We start from the raw sequence: 18,607 nt of genomic DNA, 5'->3' as shown, positions 1-18,607 counted from the left end.
CTTGCTAATAATTCGTGTCCTTCGATGGCCTTAGTACAGATGGGGTATTCCATTTGCAAAGTGATGGGGAATTCAGGTTAGCAATAAGTTAATTTCAAGCAATCCTTGTGCATAAAAAAATAATTATTTGTACAAAAACCATATTTAAATGATATGAACTAACTATATAAAATTTAATTTTGAATAAATTTCATCTAATATACTTCTACTTAGAGTATAGTTGTTCTCTTTTCCATTACCGGTCAGTCTGACCTCACCTCCGCGATCAGATCATAACACTGACCAGTCTATGTGGTCGATGGAATGAGGACAGGAAGTCGAGGGTTGGTTAGGTCATACAAAGAAAAGCAAGTCTTAAAATCTTGTACATTATGCGACAGAATACCATCTAAAAAATATAAATGAGTCCGTAGTTCCTCGTAAAGTTATACTGTTGTCGTTTTTTATGTCAAAAATAAAAAATGTATTTCGATGACCGATCGTAAACTGGCCTATATCCCCTATGCTTGATAGTGGACGCGACCATGTTGAACCGCTGGGGCGTTACATCACATCGGCTAGTCAAATTGTATAGTTGTTGACCATGTCATAGACACTCAAGTGTGAGGTGCCGAGTAAACACGGATATGTACTAGCCCCCCACCATCTTCAACCAGTAAGACAAGTATCCACCATTTCAGTTGTGTTTTTATTAATGAAATGAAAGTGTCGAATCTGGATCGATGAGAGAGGTCCTTGAGTTGGTCAGTGCTGGATAGTATAGGTAGGGATATCAATCACCGGTGTAAACAGCCACGATCTCTAACATTCTCCGTGGACTACTTCAAAATGGACATTCGGTTAGGCAGTGAGAATAATGAATTCGTCGACGGAATGAATCGAGGTTTTGTGCCCTACTTTCCATCTGCCATGATGCCAACAACACAAACGCCATCGTTCGTATTACCGGAATACAGTCCAGTGTTACCACAAAGACCTTCGTCGACGAGTGAAGAAAGTAATGAAGGGGGAGTAAAACTGTACCCTGGAGTGTCCTCAGCTTCCAGACCCCATTCAGAAAACTCCATGTCTTCTCCCACCAGTGCGACATCTACCTCATCATCATCGCCATCATCGTCGCAAGCCTCGTCAGACGCCGGGGGAAGCGAAACCACAAACACGAGTAAGAGGAAAGGTATGGATGGAAAATTTTCTTTTTTAGATTAGGTTTCTAACCTATATAAAAGAAATGCTGAAAAGGATATGGTATTTTAAAGTTAAATGAGTAACTTGAGCACCAAAATAAAATATAAAACATGAAAGATATGACTTTGATATTATTTAAATAGCTCTGTTCAAAATTCAAGATGGTATTGAAATATATAATTATTTCTGTATGAAAATAATAGTACTTTCCTCCTTTTGAAAGTATGCCTTGCTAATGATTCAAAGACTTTTCAATTAATTTTACTGTTCATACAAGAATTCATGCAAAATATTTAAAATGACATCGTAAGAAAAGATACATAATATTCAATGACCCCAAGAACCAAAAGAGAATGTAAGCTCTCTAAATTTTCAAGTAAATTTCGGTAGTAAAAAAAGATACTTAGACCGTCAGTTCATTTAGAATTGGGTAGCGGTGTGAAAAGTGTGTGAAAAATGCATTAAACGTAATTGAATTTTGTTATATTCGAGTGTGTAATAAGGTTTAAACATATGCCTGACCCGTTTTTTTGAAACTGAAAACCGGATTTTTGCTCGTTCTTTCTCACGAAATAGAGTTAAAATGTGTCTCAATCTAAATAAAATTAGATCTTCCATCCGCTCCCAATTTTTTTTTTTTAAATACGTTTAAAAAAAACCTGGGAGCGGATGGAAGATCTAATTTGAATTAGATTGCATATGTCTTCTCTCACAGTTTCGAAATGATGACGAAATAGAAAACGGAGAAGGATAGATAAAGAGAATACTTGGTAAAAGTAAAAAAAAAAAACGATAAAGATCACCGAGAATTTAATTTTCTCACTTTTAATTTGGTATTAAGTAGGGTATTATTTGCACAGCTAGCTCGATGGATATTGGTTGGAAAAACGCATATTTTTGATGAACTGTTTAGTTGCAGAATGATAATTATCGCGAATAATAATAATATGTAAATGTCATAAAGAAAATGATACCAAAAAAAAAAAAAAAAATACATGTACCACGACGTTTGAACTTGATAAATGTCATGGAAGTGTCAACTGATCAGTATCTTTTGAAAAAATCGAAGAAATCGGTTTAATTTTGAACATTAATAGGATTATTGTGAAAATTTGCACTTCGACCCAAGTGAACGTTTCCAGTTGTGGTGAGTCCTGGTAATGAAAAAATGCATTTTTTTAATAATAGAGATATAATACTTTCACAATAGGTGTCATTTTTTTAGTAACTGAATTTATTCAATCGATCGAGCACACAAAACGTATTTTACTCCTTTTTATCATGTCTGCGAATTTAATGAAGAACAAACAAATTATTTTTGAACAAATGAGCAAAAACCCGGTTTCGGCCCGGCTTTAACTGTACCCATTTTTCAAGACTCACTGTCTATAAGCCCCCCCCCCCTCCCCTTTCGTGATATTTAGATTACAATAATTTTACGTTTATGAAATATAAATATTAAACAAGAATGAGATGAAGGTATTGGAATAATAATGAGCTCCATCCCTTTTCAGCTGCACTCCGTAATGGAAATCAGTCCTAGGTGCTGGACATGTTTAATACTTCAGACTTAATTAGTCCAACTAACGTAATAACATGTTTACGGTCGAGACGGTATGGAGTTTTACCGTGGACTTTGACACTGATGGTGTAAATCGATTTTTATTCAATATTCTTTCCTGTACCTGGCAAACGTGTAAAATTTTCCTGGGAATCAGGCCGTGGTCTTTTTATACTATGTAATAATTAATATATATTATATTTTTTTAAATCAAAGATTTTAAAAATTGAAAAAGAAAATATTACAATGGATATATAAGTATGTACTGATGTAGGGACAATGATTATTTATTGCTCTTGTTCAAAAATCATTTTGTGTCTATCAATTTTCTGAAATACGACAGTTACATTTAAGAGGTCGTCTGAGAATCTACGTAAGCTTGTCCAACGCTTTGTCCAAAGCAGACCCGCGAGCGGCCAAAACCACGCAGGTGCGCACTAATTAAGGTCATCGAAACAGTCGATTGTCTAGTCCACTTGTTTACATTATGTATCAAGTTATATACCTATCTTTTGTGTGGCGGTGTCACGGCCCGGGGTAAAGGTCAACAATTGTATACGACAGGCAAATTTTTTGTTGCCAAGAAACATCTTCAACTGAACGCACCTGCCGAATAAAAAGACTAATGTTCACCGAATTTTACATTTAACTAGAAAAGAAACCCAAAACATTAAATGGGAAAAGAGTATTGCATTATTTCAGGTCTATGAAAAATTTGTTCATGGGATATGAAAAGTAAAGCTTGGTTTGAAAACGGAAGGGTATTACATGTATATTCATGAAAGTTTTATTCGTATTTTTTTAATCGTGATATTATATTCCTGAACTGAAAAAAACCCTGAATGATATTTTAATATTCCGTCCGTTTAATGGATTTAAAGGGTCAGATACAAACGGTCAACCATTTTTCATTTTCAAAGAAGAAAAAAAAAAACTTTGACAATAGGGGAAAAAATGAATCACTGACATGTCGGGTTGACTTTTGTTAGACCAATTGGAAGGCGTCTTTCATCTTTGTCAGCGGTAGGAGATCTTGCTGAGGTCAGAATGCCCACTGGATCCAAAAGAGCTGGACAGCTGTACCTCAAAAATCGGCCATAAAATATATCTTTTCGATCACTATTGCCAAGACCGCCTAAGTTCAGGGCTAAGCCTGAAATAAAAAGATGGAGATCGTTTAGCATTGCTTTTGACATGCTAAAGCATAAAAAGATAAGATTCCAAAGGAGCCCGACCAAACGAATTTTGGAAAACCCAAGAAAATGAGTTTGCCATACCCCATTAAACATGCAAATGAATGTTTTTATAGTTAATTTTTGACTCTTGTCATGAAAAAAAAGACATTTACTCAAGGCATTTGATTATTTTTGGAAATTTATGGGTTTAACCCATGAAATGAATAAAACGGGGATATTTATATGCAGTAATACATTTTGAGGGATTGCCAAAGAATAGCATGTTTTTCTGCACAACAGCTGACAATATAAGTGATGGTAATACAAATAACCTACCGAACTATTTGCACCACAAATCATATGTGACCCAAACTGAACTATACCGACAGAATTAATCCATAAACACCTACAGGCGAAATATATTTATGAACACTGAACGTGGTTCGAGGTTGTACAATTCGTAGACTGATCTAGAATTTCCTTTAAAATTATATATTCATAGAAAAGGTGTTTGCTTGTTTGTCGGCTGTTTATTTAGTTGGGTTGATTTGTTTTTATTTTGTTTATATTTTCCTTACATGTAAGAAACAATTAAAAGAGAATAAAATATGCAAGTCATTCTTTTTTTCCCGAAGCCCAATGTAAACTTTATGCATCCTATTCTGAGCAGCGCCAAACGGTTACCACATTTTCATTCCTAAATCTAATTACTTGTGAGATCCAAATTTCAATAGGATTAATCACTAAATCTTTCGCAATTACCGAGTGAAACGAAATGTAATCTCCGAATTTTAAGACTGAATTTCTGGAGCAAAGACTTCAAAGTAAATTAAAATTTTTATATACATGTACACGCATATATGTGTGTACTCCAGTGGTTTATTTTTGGGGGAATAACTTATCGAAGTAACTAATTAGGTGTACCAACTTTAAGGAAGAATACGGGGAAAAACATTTATTTCGTTGTTGTAGTGTCTAGATTAGTTTTCTTTCAAGACAACGTCATGGAAATTGAGTAACCCACGTAGAATTATCATTAAACAAACACCCTAATCCCCCTTCAATAAGGTACAATGACCCAGGTTTTCGAAGTCCGAATCGTAAATCTATCGTTTTCCAGATTTCACGGCAGAACTTTTCTATGATTTAGAGAACATAAAAGTTAGTTTATGTTATAATCAGCGTTTACTGTAATTGATGAATCCGCATTCCGCCTATAAATCTGTTGTCATGTCAATAAAAGCAACCGTTAGTTTCAGAAAAGTTGCATAATGAGGGCGCTGTGCAAGAACTTGAAAGATAAGAGTTGCAGAAAGCTACGTGACGCGGAGTGTTGGCACTGAAAAATAAGGATAAGGGGAGACGATTGACGAGGTATTGTGTTGAGTACGAAATGCAATTAGACAAGAATCGGTCGTGGAGGAGAGCCAATTTAAATTCTGAATGAACCGACTCGGTTGTTGAAGGGATGTTTTGCTCAAAGTAATTGATGGTTTGTCATACATGCCAAAATCATTATCGGTATTCGTTGCAGAAAACATACGTACTCTACTGTATCACGTTATTTGACCTGTAACATACATATACGCGTACGGATTCCAGACCAACTTTTCTATCTATATTTAAAACAGTGTGACTGTCTTTCTGGACACTGCATTTGATCAACGGTTTTTAGAGTGAGCAATAAGGCCATAGCTTATTCGTGTCCCAGCCAGGACAAAACAGAACTTTCTTCATTTATCATACACGACACATTGCCTTTCCTTTGAATATTCATGTATCAGATGTGTATTAGTAAAGAAACGTCTAGCAAGGACCGCAGGCTACTGTTAAGTGCTAGATATATATGAAAAAAAGGTTTCTGGGTTTTTGACCCAAAATAATTTTAAATAGCAGTTGTGGATTGTGCGTTGTTGACCTTAGAAATGCCAAGCGTATTTGTGCTTACATAGCTCTATGGGTTCGGAAGTATCATTTAAGTATGACACTACCCATGACATTCTTTCTGATGTATTCAGGTTGAAAACTCTTAAGGACATTCTTTCTGATGTATTCAGATAGAAAACTCTTAAGCAGAGAGAATGAAGTTTTACTGTAACATACCATCTGTTGCAATTGCTAATATTTTCTTGCTTATCGCGTGTACCTTCAAGAAAACCATCTGTTTTTCCCAACAAGAATCCAGATTTTAAGGGGAAAAAATCATCAGGATACAAATGTGAAAATATAGTTATTTAAAGGAAGTTCGTTCACGAAACATCGATTTAAGTTCAGACGCTTTTATACATATACATCAACCCAATAAATTCAGTTCGCATATTCATTGCTTTTTCTCTAGTTCCTAGCCGGAGTAATAAATTAATGAGCCCCCCCCCCCAAAAAAAATATGCATCAAATTCACCAAATATCCATCAACTTAAAATACATGCATGTACATCGCGGGGGGGGGGGTATTTTAATCAAAACAAAATTTCGCTGATAGTAAGAAAACAGAGACAAGTAATATGTTAAAATATAAAATTGTATTTGAGACTGGAAACATGATTCATAATTCTTGTCACACGTTTAACTTAAAGCATTGAATCAACAACCAACTTCTAATACAAGTCCATTGTCTGCATGCACCATAATGGTAATCACGTACTAGTATATGTACTAGTAAGCATGCCAGGTTCATGAAAAAATTCGCTGTTGAAATTTCTTCTTAATATATTTTAATTTCCAAAACTAGAAAGCTCTTAAAGGAACAAGTCTATAGAAAACCCTTTGAATAATAACATGACGAAATATGAAGAGAAATAGTTTGTTTTGTGGTATCCTTTACTTGAAAATTAACACAGTAGTATCGTTGTAAATTTTGAATTTACTAGATGGAGGTAAATGCAAAATTTACAACATACATGTTTTGTATTTACCTCTACCTGGTAAATTCAAAATTCACATGATAGTAGTCCAAGGTTAAATAATCTGATGATCTTTAAATATATATTACATCCAAGATTACAATAAACCCGCACCAAACATGGCCTGAATTGATGTCATTCCATTTTTTTAATGGTTTTAAACGCCCGTGTTTGCATTGGTTTTCGAAACACAGAAAAACACTCGAAATTAATAGTCCACAAATTGATATTCAAATTTTCAATGTAGAAAGTCATATTAGGTGTACACGTCACCTTCCTTTGGCAAAAAACGTCTTTCTACGAGAAAAATTGAATGATGAAATCAAATCCTGAATGGCGTTGTTATCATGACTATAAAGTGTGTGATTTACATTTTGGATTGTGTTTTTTGTGTGTGTGTTTTTTAACAATAGGAAGGGGGGCTAAACAAAAAAAAAAAACTTGGATGGCTAAAATTTAAGAACCGTTTGGCAAAGAAAGGAGCCCTTAGATACGCATATGTGGAATTGTGTTGTGCAAATCTATCATCATGCATATTGCAGTAAGACTTACTTTGTATTCACGTGCCGGTCAGTCACATACAACAACAACGACATCAACAAATCATTCTGTAATTTTACCCTAGTTTGTATTAAATACATTTAATTGATAAATAGTTTTAGTTACATGCATTACTCATGACGAGAAAGAAAATTTACTTTGTTTGCATATATGCAATGTGGATTAATCTCATTCTGAAAGAAACTATGATATACTAGATACTGGCATCTAATATAAACTTAAAGTGTAAAAACCAAATACATAGGTCAAAGACCCTTTGGACTTTCAATGACCGTCCGTGGAACTGTATTTATGCAATACTCCTTTATTCCTTACAAAGTCATGTGCATATAATTTTTCCCCGTGAAATTAAAGTTTATGACATGAACTTCCTTCAAAATGTGAAATAAAATCTGTTTTATAAAAAAATAATCTTTAAAAATGGGGCAAAACAAACAGATACTTATGTTTCTGTAATAGATGTTTCCTATGAAGTAACAAGTAATACATGCATAGTAGAAAACCGAAACTAAATACTATATATTAAAAAAGAAATCAAATAGATAACACTACTCACTGTCTTGACTACCATCCTTCACCGTATCTCGTCAAACTGATCATTACGTAGTGTTACGTATTGTTTCCCGACATCCTGCCGGGCGCCATTTTGACTGTCGAGTTCATTGCCCTGCGTTGCACTCTCTCAAAGGCCTATTGATTAAACTCCTAAGCATTTTCTATGGATGACTGCTAGTGCTATCAATATTTATGCTGCATTTTCAATGTAGAATTCCATAATATTTTTAAAACTAACATTAATGAATCTAATGACAAGCTATGTTATGATATATATTATTTTTTACTGGTTGATCTGCTACGCCAATTGTTGCATCCTCAATAGTTGTGTCATGCAGACAACATCATCTTCAGATATTTAAAAATTCAAATTCAGAGAGAAAAAAATAAATTTGACTTCGTTATAGTCCATTTGAAAAATCAAAATTTGATTGAATTAAACACATAGTATAATACGATCATCCAGATGAAATCATAATGTAAATTTGATAATGACACAAGTTCAGTAGAAGATTTTTCTTCTTGATTTCAGGGGCACCGTATATCCCAAGTTATATGGACCTTAGCAATGGACCAGAACCTTGTGTTGTTTGTGGAGACGCCGCCACTGGGTATCATTATCGCTGTATGACATGTGAAGGGTGCAAGGTATGTCAAGGTTATTCTATATGTATCCCCCTAGTGAAAATAATGTATTTGGTGTTAAGTGTCTTTTCCGCATTGGAACATGTTCAGCCAGTACCTTAGAAGTTGAATATCATGCTATATTTACATCCACTGAAGAATTTCTTTATTTATTATGACATCCACTTCGTTCATCAATCCGTAATTTTTTCATGCAAGTTGCTTTTCAATCAATGAAACGTACGATAACGTACATTTCAATAATACAATATTTAACGTACTTAAAAGGTGGTTCATCTAACCATTCTTATGGTACCTCAGATTTGCCTTGACATTTTATGTCATAGGTCACTGAACCAAGGAGTCACTAGAGAGTATAATGTTTCAATAATCTTTTTATCAAAAAGGGATGTCTAATAAATATAACATTAACATAGTTAATGTATTTAATAGTATTTATAATATTTTTTCTCGGAAAACAATCCGTTTTGATCTGTTAGCGCCTCTTGGGTTTAGTAACGGTTGGTTGTCGGAATATTTTTATAGTCATGATAGTTCTATGTGGAAGTCTGTTATTGACATTTTCAAACGCTTTTCCTATGGATGGATGTTATAAACCAGGTCGACCAAACATGCCATTTGATATAAACAGAAAAGTCGGTGGCTATGTTGGGCACATGTCGCAATGAATGTTACAACTATTTATACCATGCTGTGGCTCTGTGGTCCATCGTTATTTTGGTGACACCGAAACGTATAAATAACGCTAGGGAAAACGTATGAAAAGCCGGCGCGAGAATCAATGTGAGTACATTTATGTGACTGTGTCCTGTAAAGCAACCAGGGATATAATTTCTAGCAGAGCTCACGGAATTCTACAAACATCAATATCATTGTATATAAAATCATGTTGCTGTGTATAAATCTTTTTGGTCAAACACTTGAATTACCTCGTAAGTTCATTAAATTAATGCCTGTTTTATGTTTAAACAACTAATTTATAGTTGATATTACATGTACTTCATTTTATGCGGTCTCTCATTTTCTAGTTATTTGACCCCAAAAAAATTTTTAAGTAAAAGACTTTTAAATTTTTTTTTGTTTTAAAATAAAGTAACGGCTGGTGAAAAGAATTTTTATGTGCTAGACGCTGTGTGAAAAGAATGCATTGCAGTTCTAGTGAATGTATATTTTTCCTGGATGATCAGTAGAAAGTCAAAATTAAGGATGCACGTACTATAAACAAAAAGGTGCGAGCACATACATGTAGCTATTGATAGGTCTCCAATGTGAATGTCAATCTCAAAAAAACCAACGTCTCAGTAGCCAGACCTGGCTCCGGGGCAGAAAAAGTTAGACGAGCTCATTTTTGATCTCAGTCTCACTTTTCTGCTATTAATTTCTTTGGTAAAATTGAGACTGAGATCAAAAGTGAGCTCGTCTGACTTTTTTGGCCCTGGAGCCAGAAGTTCACACACAGGTCTAAAAGCATTCGCTTAAAGATGGCTTTAAAAGTGGCTTTTAGGAGCTTAAAGAAGTTAATTTTCTTAAGCCATCTTTTAAAATGCAGCTTAAACGTGTATATTCTTGATGTCAAAACTTCTTTAAAACATCTTAAAACCACTTTTACACAACCAACATGAATAAGTTCTTTTTGTTTAAATCTTACAATGTTTTTGATTATATACATGTAATTGATTTATAGGGGTTCCATTTATAATTTTTTTTTTCACAAGGTCAACCACTTTCTTTAAGCATGGCCTAGAAACGGCTCATAGGAAAGACACGTTACCGTTAAGCAATGTCCAACTCCTTAAAGGGTGATCAAAGGTGCATGTAGGTTAAACGAGGCTTAGGTGCATGCTTAAATGTGTCTTCTAGAAGTCTTTTAAGTCACCTTACGCGCCATCTTGAGCCAGACGTATAGGTCCTCAATGGTGTAAAGACTGTGCACACTAAGAACATTTCTGAAGTTGTTGACACCCCAAATTCTGAAATATCAACCAAAAAAAAAGCATAAAAAACACTGAATGCAAATTATTGAACCGTAACAGAGCTCGAAGGAGAAGGACTTTGAGATGGTTATGTTTTTTGGTCGAATCGGGAAAAAAATCCACTCAATAGTACATGTGTATATCGTTTTTGCTTTTCTTGGAAAATCTTCATCAACTAAAATGTCGAACTGACCAAAAGACAAAAAGGTTTAGTAAGTTACTTTAGCTGATACTGCTAGATCATCCATGATCCGCAGAATATGAAATCGGCTTCATTTACGTTTTCTAGAGCATGTATACGGCAAATATTTTAAATGGATGTTAAGTACGTATTTTTCACCAAATATAAAAAAATAACGCATTTTACAATTAATTTTACTCGCCTTACATTTTCTTTTTAAATCTGTTTTTAGACAAATTAAGAGCAAAATTTAAAAAAAAATTATCGTTAGAGCAATAGTGTCAGTGTTATAAGTTACACAAAAGAAATTAAACAGTCAAAATCATTAGATTTACACGGTATTTAGAAAATAATGAAGTAGAGGATGTTGCATCATCGTTTGATACGAGTGTTTACGTAAAATGGATGAGATTGATGCAATATTGACAATTTATAATACCAATCAAATACTAAAATGGTCCGTGATATGTCTTTACAACCTTCTTCTTTAAAAATATGAGGAAAACATTTTACATACTGCGCTTTAACTTGCCCAATCTATCCGTACATGTACGTTTCACCCAAGTAACAATGGACCACTGTTCGTGCGCTAATGCATCATGAAGTGTTAAACAAGACCCTGAGCCCACGACAGAGAAAATGTGCATCCTAATGTAAAATACTTTGTACTAAGAAAAAATTTTAAGATTTGGAACTTTAGGGCAACTTTTGTTCGACGATGTGGAACAAATTTACATGTAGCTGGTCTTCGTTGCGGTTGAGCGATTCCCCCCTTTATATTTATGGTTTCTTGTAAGGCTGGTATTGTAGTCGTAAATGTCTTAGATTTTCATCTTTCAATTGATCAAATCTTTTGACGCTAACGCTGACCATCTTAAAATTGCTGCTAAAAATGTAGTAAATTGACTCTTAAGTATAATTAATTTTTCCTTCTCTTTTTCAGGGCTTTTTCCGCCGTACAATTCAAAAGAATCTACAGTATCACTGCAAGTGGAATAAAATGTGTTCGATCGATAAAAACTCTCGTAACCAGTGCCAAGAGTGTAGATTTAGAAAATGCTTAAATGTTGGCATGGCAACGGATCGTAAGTACTAAATTCACGAATTAATGCACCTGCTGCCTGCTCCTAATCAGAATGTGCCTGTTTTTCCGGACTTTCTGTCTACATGCTGCGATTTCTGATACAAACCCCAACTATCAATGTCAATCACCGGTGATTATTTTCCTTAAAGTACTTTGGGATCATTTCTGTTAAGAGTCTGTCATTAACAGTTTTTCTGATGTTAAACCCCACTCCCATAACATTGCACCTTTTTAACACGAGGAAAAAACAGCTGTATAGTTGGTGAGAATGATTGGAAGAGTTAATTAAAAACACAGCTTATTTAATGCCGCCAATACTGCCCTTCTGTGTCTTGCAAGCCAGCAATACGGTTACGCTAATAAAACTTCTGTGCTTTTACCCAAACATTCAGATCAGTGTTTCGCTCAGTATTTAAACCGCCAATTTATACAACAGTATTAGGGCGATAAGAATGTGTGCTTTATGATATTTTTGCATAGTCCAGCAAATTGTATGTAGAAAAATCGATAGTCCATCCAGTGTCCTAAAAATAAGGTCGCCGTTCGATAGTTGCCAGGCAACCAATGCACCATTAGGTAAAACGGGGTCGTTTATCGCCAATATTTACCATATGCCAGTTCAAATTGTCCCATTTATCACATAGAGGCCACAAGCCTTGACACCTTTTAAACTGGGTCCGATTAAGTCATAGATAAAGACCTAGATAATGTGCTATATGATCTATCTTTTCAGATTTAAAAAAAAAAGAAAAAATAGCTTCAGAATTTTGGAGTTCGCTTGTTCAAACAGCTGAAAATTGTTACAATTGTACGTATTGTCTATTTTCTCTAGGGTCTTTTGACATACTACTTAAAAAGAAGACGTTAAATATTTAAAACGATTTGTGTATACAAAGGAACTGAGAGCATTACCAAAGTACTCAAGCACGTTTGGAAAACACGAAAATACTGCGGTGTATACCAACCAAAGCCGGTCGTTTTAACCCCGATTGAGGTCACAGCTCTTATCGACAAGTTGATTTAAGGTCACCCACGTGATCAGAGAGCAAATACCGGGATATAAATACATTACATACTGCGTGCATTATAGGCTTGGGTCATCTTGACCTCCGCGCATTGCCCTCCTTTTCTCTCCGAGGAGGCAGTAAGCCTACGTATCAGTTCAATATCCCGCTGGTAATGTCATTTGTGATGGTTCATCATATTGACCATAGATAATTTTTGTTCAAGGCAAAGTCTGTGCCTGAAATAAGTTTTATTCCAATAATAAAATCTATAACTATCACAAAAGGCAACAACATGTAGACAGAAAGATCTCTGGAGTTGTTTTATCCTTATTATATAATGCTAGAATTCAAAAGTGTACTTTTTGTAGTAAAACCGTAGTTATAGATACTGGTATTAAGCATGCACTTACATGAATAATCTAAATATATATTTATCGTACCTTTTCAGTTGTTTTAAATGAAAAGCAAAGAAAGGCAAAGAGAAAACTGATAGAGGATAATAGAGTAAAAAGAAAACAAGAAACCACAAAAATAAAGACAAAGCAGGCGGAAGGATGTAATCATGATACGCTTACAGACACGGACAAAACAATTATAGCGGAAGTGACGTCAGCCTATGAGCAGACTGCTGTCAAAGTGCCAATCAAAGAACCAATGGTAGGATCAAAACCTTTCTGTTTTGAGTTGAACTGAGCTTGCCAGAATCGTCATCATTTTTTAAAATTCTAGATTTCCTTCAGATGGCTTTTCTGTGCTCGACCCACTGACCAGTGTAATCAAGAAAGAGAATTCTTGTTTTTTAACTTTTTTTGTTTAATTTTTGTATAAGTATTGTTTTTCTTATTTACTAAAAAAGCATGAAAATGAAACATTCATTAAAGGGTATTTTGAATTTCGATGCGACTTTATCTGTTGAAAGTCAAATTTTCTATCTTTGCATGTTGAGAAAAATGTTAAAATACTTTCCAATCCATCCATAGCAGACCCAAGATGGCTTACCCTCTTCGGACCCGGAAGCATGGCAACAGTTAGCAGAAGCCATGACGCCATCTATTGTCAAAGTTGTGGAATTTGCCAAAAATGTACCAGGCTTTATCCAGGTAAGAAAGTATATGATTATGTAATGCCTTTAATTTCTTATGTATATTTGTAACCATGAAATATCGTGAGGAAACGAAGGAACAAGACCTGCCTAACACTCACACCTTGTTGTGCCTCCTTTGATATTTTTTTATAAGAAATAGGAGTGTTTTCATTTTCCTATTCAAATAAAAATTATTTTTGAGATTCACCATCTATCACATTCCGTGTATTTGCAAAGCTGATGACGTACTGGTATCCGTTTGGTCGATATGTAGTGATTTATCATGACTTTTGGCAGCCACATACAGCTGTTTAGACTATGGATGAATCTTCTGATGAACAATTACGTGTCAGGGACACACCAGAACTCCAACTTAGCGCACCTGCTACTTAATGTTAAGAGATATTTTGTTTATGCCATTTTATTTGGATTTAGGGCCTTATTTTCCTTGGCCGAAATACCCTGCCAACTTTTTTTTTCAATCTCGGACATGATCTGGGCATCCTATGTGCATTATGTACTACTTGTTAATCGCATCGCTGAAATACATCGTTATCTAGCGAAGAAGGTTTATAAGACTTTGAGGAAAGGAAAAGACATACATAAGATATATATTTTAAAAGGTAAAAGATTCCATTCCCAGAGCAACGTCAAGAAATTGTTTCTGCACGGTCAAAGATGGCGAATAAAAATGGCGTTTCTCTTCTTTAACTTTCCTATATGTCAGTGGTTCCGGGCCATTTACAAGGACTAAAATTAAGTCTGACAGTATACAAATCATTCTATATAATGAAGAACAAGATACAATTTCCATATTCAACGTCCGCTGTCTGAACAGCGGCGTTCCACATTTACAAAAGGCACCTGTAATATGATATATATGTTAATTGCCTGTCCTGACCTTGTTAGCATAAAGGGAGAGGGAAATCGATGGAATGGCTACTCAATTCACTCGGCACGACAAACAGCCATGGTAAAAAAAAAATGTACAAGGGGTTATACAAAGAGGTCCACAGTATGTCGATACTTTCACAAATATTTTAAAGAAGTTGGACCCACACAAAACGTATTGCAAATAAAAGAGAGAAAACCTTGAGACAAAGAGTAATGCTCTCTAATGGTGTCAGGGTATTAATCGTGAAGGAAAAGACATAGAAGGGTCAAATAAAGAGTTAATGATCAAAAACATCATCGATAACAAAAGCAGTCTCCACCTGTAGAAGTTATAACACCAAAGAAAAATCTGTCATCCTCACTTCTCACTTCTAGTAAACTTAGTCCTTGGACGAACAACTTGTGAGATTCGTTCTTTCACAATAAAGAAGATGTATACATTCAAATTCAACCGAATTGTGGATTTCTTATTGTCATATTTTATCGGATACAACCCAATCGGGATCTTAATCCATTTTTTAAATAAAACTTAATACTCTCTTATTTTAGTTGTTTGTGGACGACCAGATCCTGTTATTAAAGTCCTGTTGTATGGAGATCATGTGTCTGCGCGCCGCCTGTCGGTACGATCCAGAGAAAGAGACCATCACCATGCATAATGGTGTCTGTCTACACAAATCGCAGCTCAAATCAGAGGGACTTGGCCTCCTTGTAGAACCAATATTTGAATTTGCTGTTGGTCTGTCGAAATTAAAACTGGACAAAACTGAGCTTGCGTTACTTGCAGCAGTCTTGCTCATGCAGTCTGGTAAGATTAGCAAATTCATTTTTTTATTCAAAACAATACAACAGAAAACAGAAATCTTACTGTTTGAAAGGATATCTACCTAGCAAATTCGTAATATTAAGAGAATATGATTTTTTTTCATGAGAAATGTTTTTTTTAGACCGTGAATTTTAAGAAAGCCGTAAATCTTTTCAGATCGCTCGGGTTTAAAAGAACCGGAAGCTGTAGAAAAACTCCAGGATTCCGTACTTGGAGCATTTAAGCGTTATATAGCGACCAACCGACCTCACCAACCAGTGCACTGGGCGAAGATCCTCATGAAAGTAACGGATCTGCGCACTATCAGTACCCGTCATGCAGAGCGCGTGTTGTGCATCCGGCTTGATCACCAAGGTGATATTCCCCCGCAACTCTTGGACTTATTCAATGAGGGACAGACATATTATAGTTGAAATAATTCAAGCGGACATAATATACCTCGAAATGATGTTTTGTTGTTCACAGGTGCTGTATATAACTGGTGAATATGTAGTATTAATAACCAATGCTTCAAGCAATTCGCATGTTATCATAGAAATCCAAAGGTGTCTAAAAAAGATGTCTCTTCAGTAAAATCGGTTGTTGATGGCGATGAGATATATCACAGGAAGTTAACTTTTCTCCGTGGTCTACTGCTGCCATAGGTCTATCAGCATTGGGAAAGGTGTATCATAGAAGTTTTCATTTGTCTTAATGTGAAAAAAGTCATAATAATGTTAATCTGTAACCTATTTATTAGCTGAGTGGCACTGCTAACGTTGGGCAAATACACCGTGCATTTCTGAAAACTTTTCACGACTTTTTGTCACCATATGCTGTTAAAAATATGAAACTCTTGTTTTACTCGCTCTACATTTAGTGCAAGCAGCTTGTAGTGTCTAATAGTTAGTGCTAATGTTTCTAAAATTTTAATTTGTCTTTGTTGGCAAACGCAGTGCAGAAATTTCCCGAGTGTGTATAAAGAATTACGGGTTTTTGTGTTGTTCCATGTTTCCCCTATTAGATATATGAATTGTTATCATTGTTGTAAACATATAACTGTTTCATATTGTATATCGGTTGTTATTGTATTAAAATTTAGCTGCTACATCCATACCTTTTCAGCCCAGGGGCGGATCTTATGCTGCTAAGTTCAATACTTTTTGATAATGTTACTCATTTTAGTCCTGTATTATTGAACGAAATCTTGAAAGACTTGTAAGTTGTGAGCGAACAGTATGACCATATTTCTTGACGCTCTTTAGAAAATATTCTTGGTTCTGATAACTTCGAAAGAAAGAGCACAGTAAAACCGTGTTATTGGCACTGTTCTCAGCTACTAGAATACGACAGTCGTCTGTAATATATCCCGGTCACATTTTAACCTTGTACTTTCAAAGTGATTCCAGCAAAATCAAATTAAAATTTGTTTGTTTTTCTCTTTACCTCACTTTTGTTCTTTTTTCTTTAATTTTGAAATGATCGATTGTGCTATGAATTTGAATTAAAAAAATAATCTTTTTAGACATTAATGATATAAATTAACCTCTATTTGTTTGGGAGTTTTTTTTTTTTTTTTAAATAAAGAAGCTGCCATATTATTTAATCAACAGATTGTTTCCCCTACTGAATTTAATTCATTTGGTAGCTTGGTGTTTTGAACGTTTTACTCAATTGTAACAAGAACCACTTTGTATTTGATTGTTGATGTATTTATTCACAGAAACCGGTGTTACATTTTAATCAGATTTGAAAGATAGGTATAGGTCTTACTGTAAAATAATGGCTGATCACATTATTTCGGAACCAGCACTGCCGTCATTTTTTTTAATCTGTAGTTGACTGCTGTTGGAATACAATATTTGAATAAGCTAATAATGTATGCCTCTGGATTATTTTGTTTCCTAATTGATTTATTTTTATCTTCTGATTAATAAACATGCAAGTCCAATTTGTTGATTTATTTGTTATCTTGCAATATTCTAAAGAACAAAAGTCGTCATGTGTCGAAATCGGCCCTGTAAAAATGTGAAAAAAGTAAAGCGATTTATAATTTCATGGTCTATAACATATGTCCAGGGACACTAACTTTAAAGAATTTGTATTAGTTTGGCAGAAAGCGCGAGCGATTGGTAATAGTTAAAGTAAAAACCGGGGAAGTATTCCGGAAAGTTTTTTTTTCTCTCTCTCTCTTTTTTTTGCATAGTTATTGTGTATTCACGCATTTTTGTATGTGTCCGCATCCGAGTATGTATTCCAAACTTTTACAAATGCATCATTATTTCATAATCATGAAATTAAAATGCTTAATTTAAACCTTACAAAGATGCGGACGTGACGGATTTTGATAATATGCGTTTTGCAGATAACATTACATCAGGGCTATCAATGGCCATAGATTTATTATAATCTTTTTTACAAGTAAATTTGTATTCAGCTTTATTCCTACGACTAGAAAAGACTAACAACTAATTGTTTATAAATGTAAATGTATATAGGCCAGTGTATTTTGATGAGTTTACCTAGCCAACGGTTAAATAACATCTGTAAACGGCATTTCATAAATTATAATGTAACTAACTGAAACTTCTGTACCAAACACTAGAACACGATAGACATATAGCAGTAATTTATCAGGATTTCTTTGAATATCGGGTGAAATTTTAGATCTGTGCATTTCACCTTTGGATTCTTCAGTGAGGAACATAAATGAATGTTTGAGATTTTTTGAAATCGCAATAACTGCCAAGAGACAGATAATCAAATCAAAGTAATCAAAAAACAAAACATAAAGATAACTTTTCTGAAATTTTCAATCAAAAGCTCAGATAATCTTTGATCATAAAGAAGAAAATCTCCTACTCAGCTCTGATTCTTAAAAGAACACTACAGAAAAAGGCGTGAATAGATTCATTTGAAGAGTTCTACTTATCCAGCTTAAAAATATTGGTTCATGAATAGAAATCAAAGAGGTAATTTGATAACTTGTTTATC

At 34.5% G+C, this 18,607-nt stretch overlaps 1 protein-coding gene and 1 long non-coding RNA gene across 3 annotated transcripts; one reads left to right on the top strand and one right to left on the bottom strand.

Moving 5' to 3' along the window:
* Nucleotides 1-570: 570 nt before the first annotated feature.
* LOC133197402 (thyroid hormone receptor beta-like) lies at nt 571-17,557 on the top strand. Its single transcript, XM_061333420.1, has 7 exons — nt 571-1,174; nt 8,473-8,588; nt 11,683-11,824; nt 13,279-13,487; nt 13,814-13,930; nt 15,358-15,616; nt 15,791-17,557. The coding sequence occupies exons 1-7, from the start codon at nt 829-831 to the stop codon at nt 16,045-16,047; spliced, it is 1,446 nt and encodes a 481-aa protein (XP_061189404.1). The 5' UTR covers nt 571-828; the 3' UTR covers nt 16,048-17,557.
* LOC133197403 (uncharacterized) lies at nt 3,109-8,084 on the bottom strand. 2 transcript variants are annotated; one of them, XR_009722426.1, is made up of 4 exons: nt 7,942-8,084; nt 5,111-5,260; nt 3,714-3,899; nt 3,109-3,352 (listed from the first exon to the last, which is right to left on the bottom strand). It is a non-coding gene; the product is annotated as an uncharacterized LOC133197403 (long non-coding RNA). The 2 variants fall into 2 exon arrangements; XR_009722425.1 differs by lacking the exon at nt 5,111-5,260.
* Nucleotides 17,558-18,607: the final 1,050 nt, after the last annotated feature.

Source organism: Saccostrea echinata, unplaced genomic scaffold, assembly GCF_033153115.1.
Source record: "Saccostrea echinata isolate AGI-Se365-2 ecotype Australia unplaced genomic scaffold, CSIRO_AGI_Sech_v1 ptg000030l, whole genome shotgun sequence".
NCBI classification, from domain to species: Eukaryota; Metazoa; Mollusca; class Bivalvia; order Ostreida; family Ostreidae; genus Saccostrea; species Saccostrea echinata.
Note: the sequence above shows the minus strand (reverse complement) of the source record. Positions and strands in the feature narration are given on the sequence as shown.

What these genes read in the sequence shown, in the direction of transcription:
- LOC133197402 (XM_061333420.1), top strand. Translation starts at nt 829, where the DNA reads ATGGACATTCGGTTAGGCAGTGAGAATAATGAATTCGTCGACGGAATG. An exon ending in TGTTGGCATGGCAACGGATC is followed by an intron (nt 11,825 to 13,278) that starts GTAAGTACTAAA and finishes GTACCTTTTCAG; the next exon opens with TTGTTTTAAATGAAAAGCAA. An exon ending in TGCCAATCAAAGAACCAATG is followed by an intron (nt 13,488 to 13,813) that starts GTAGGATCAAAA and finishes CATCCATAGCAG; the next exon opens with ACCCAAGATGGCTTACCCTC.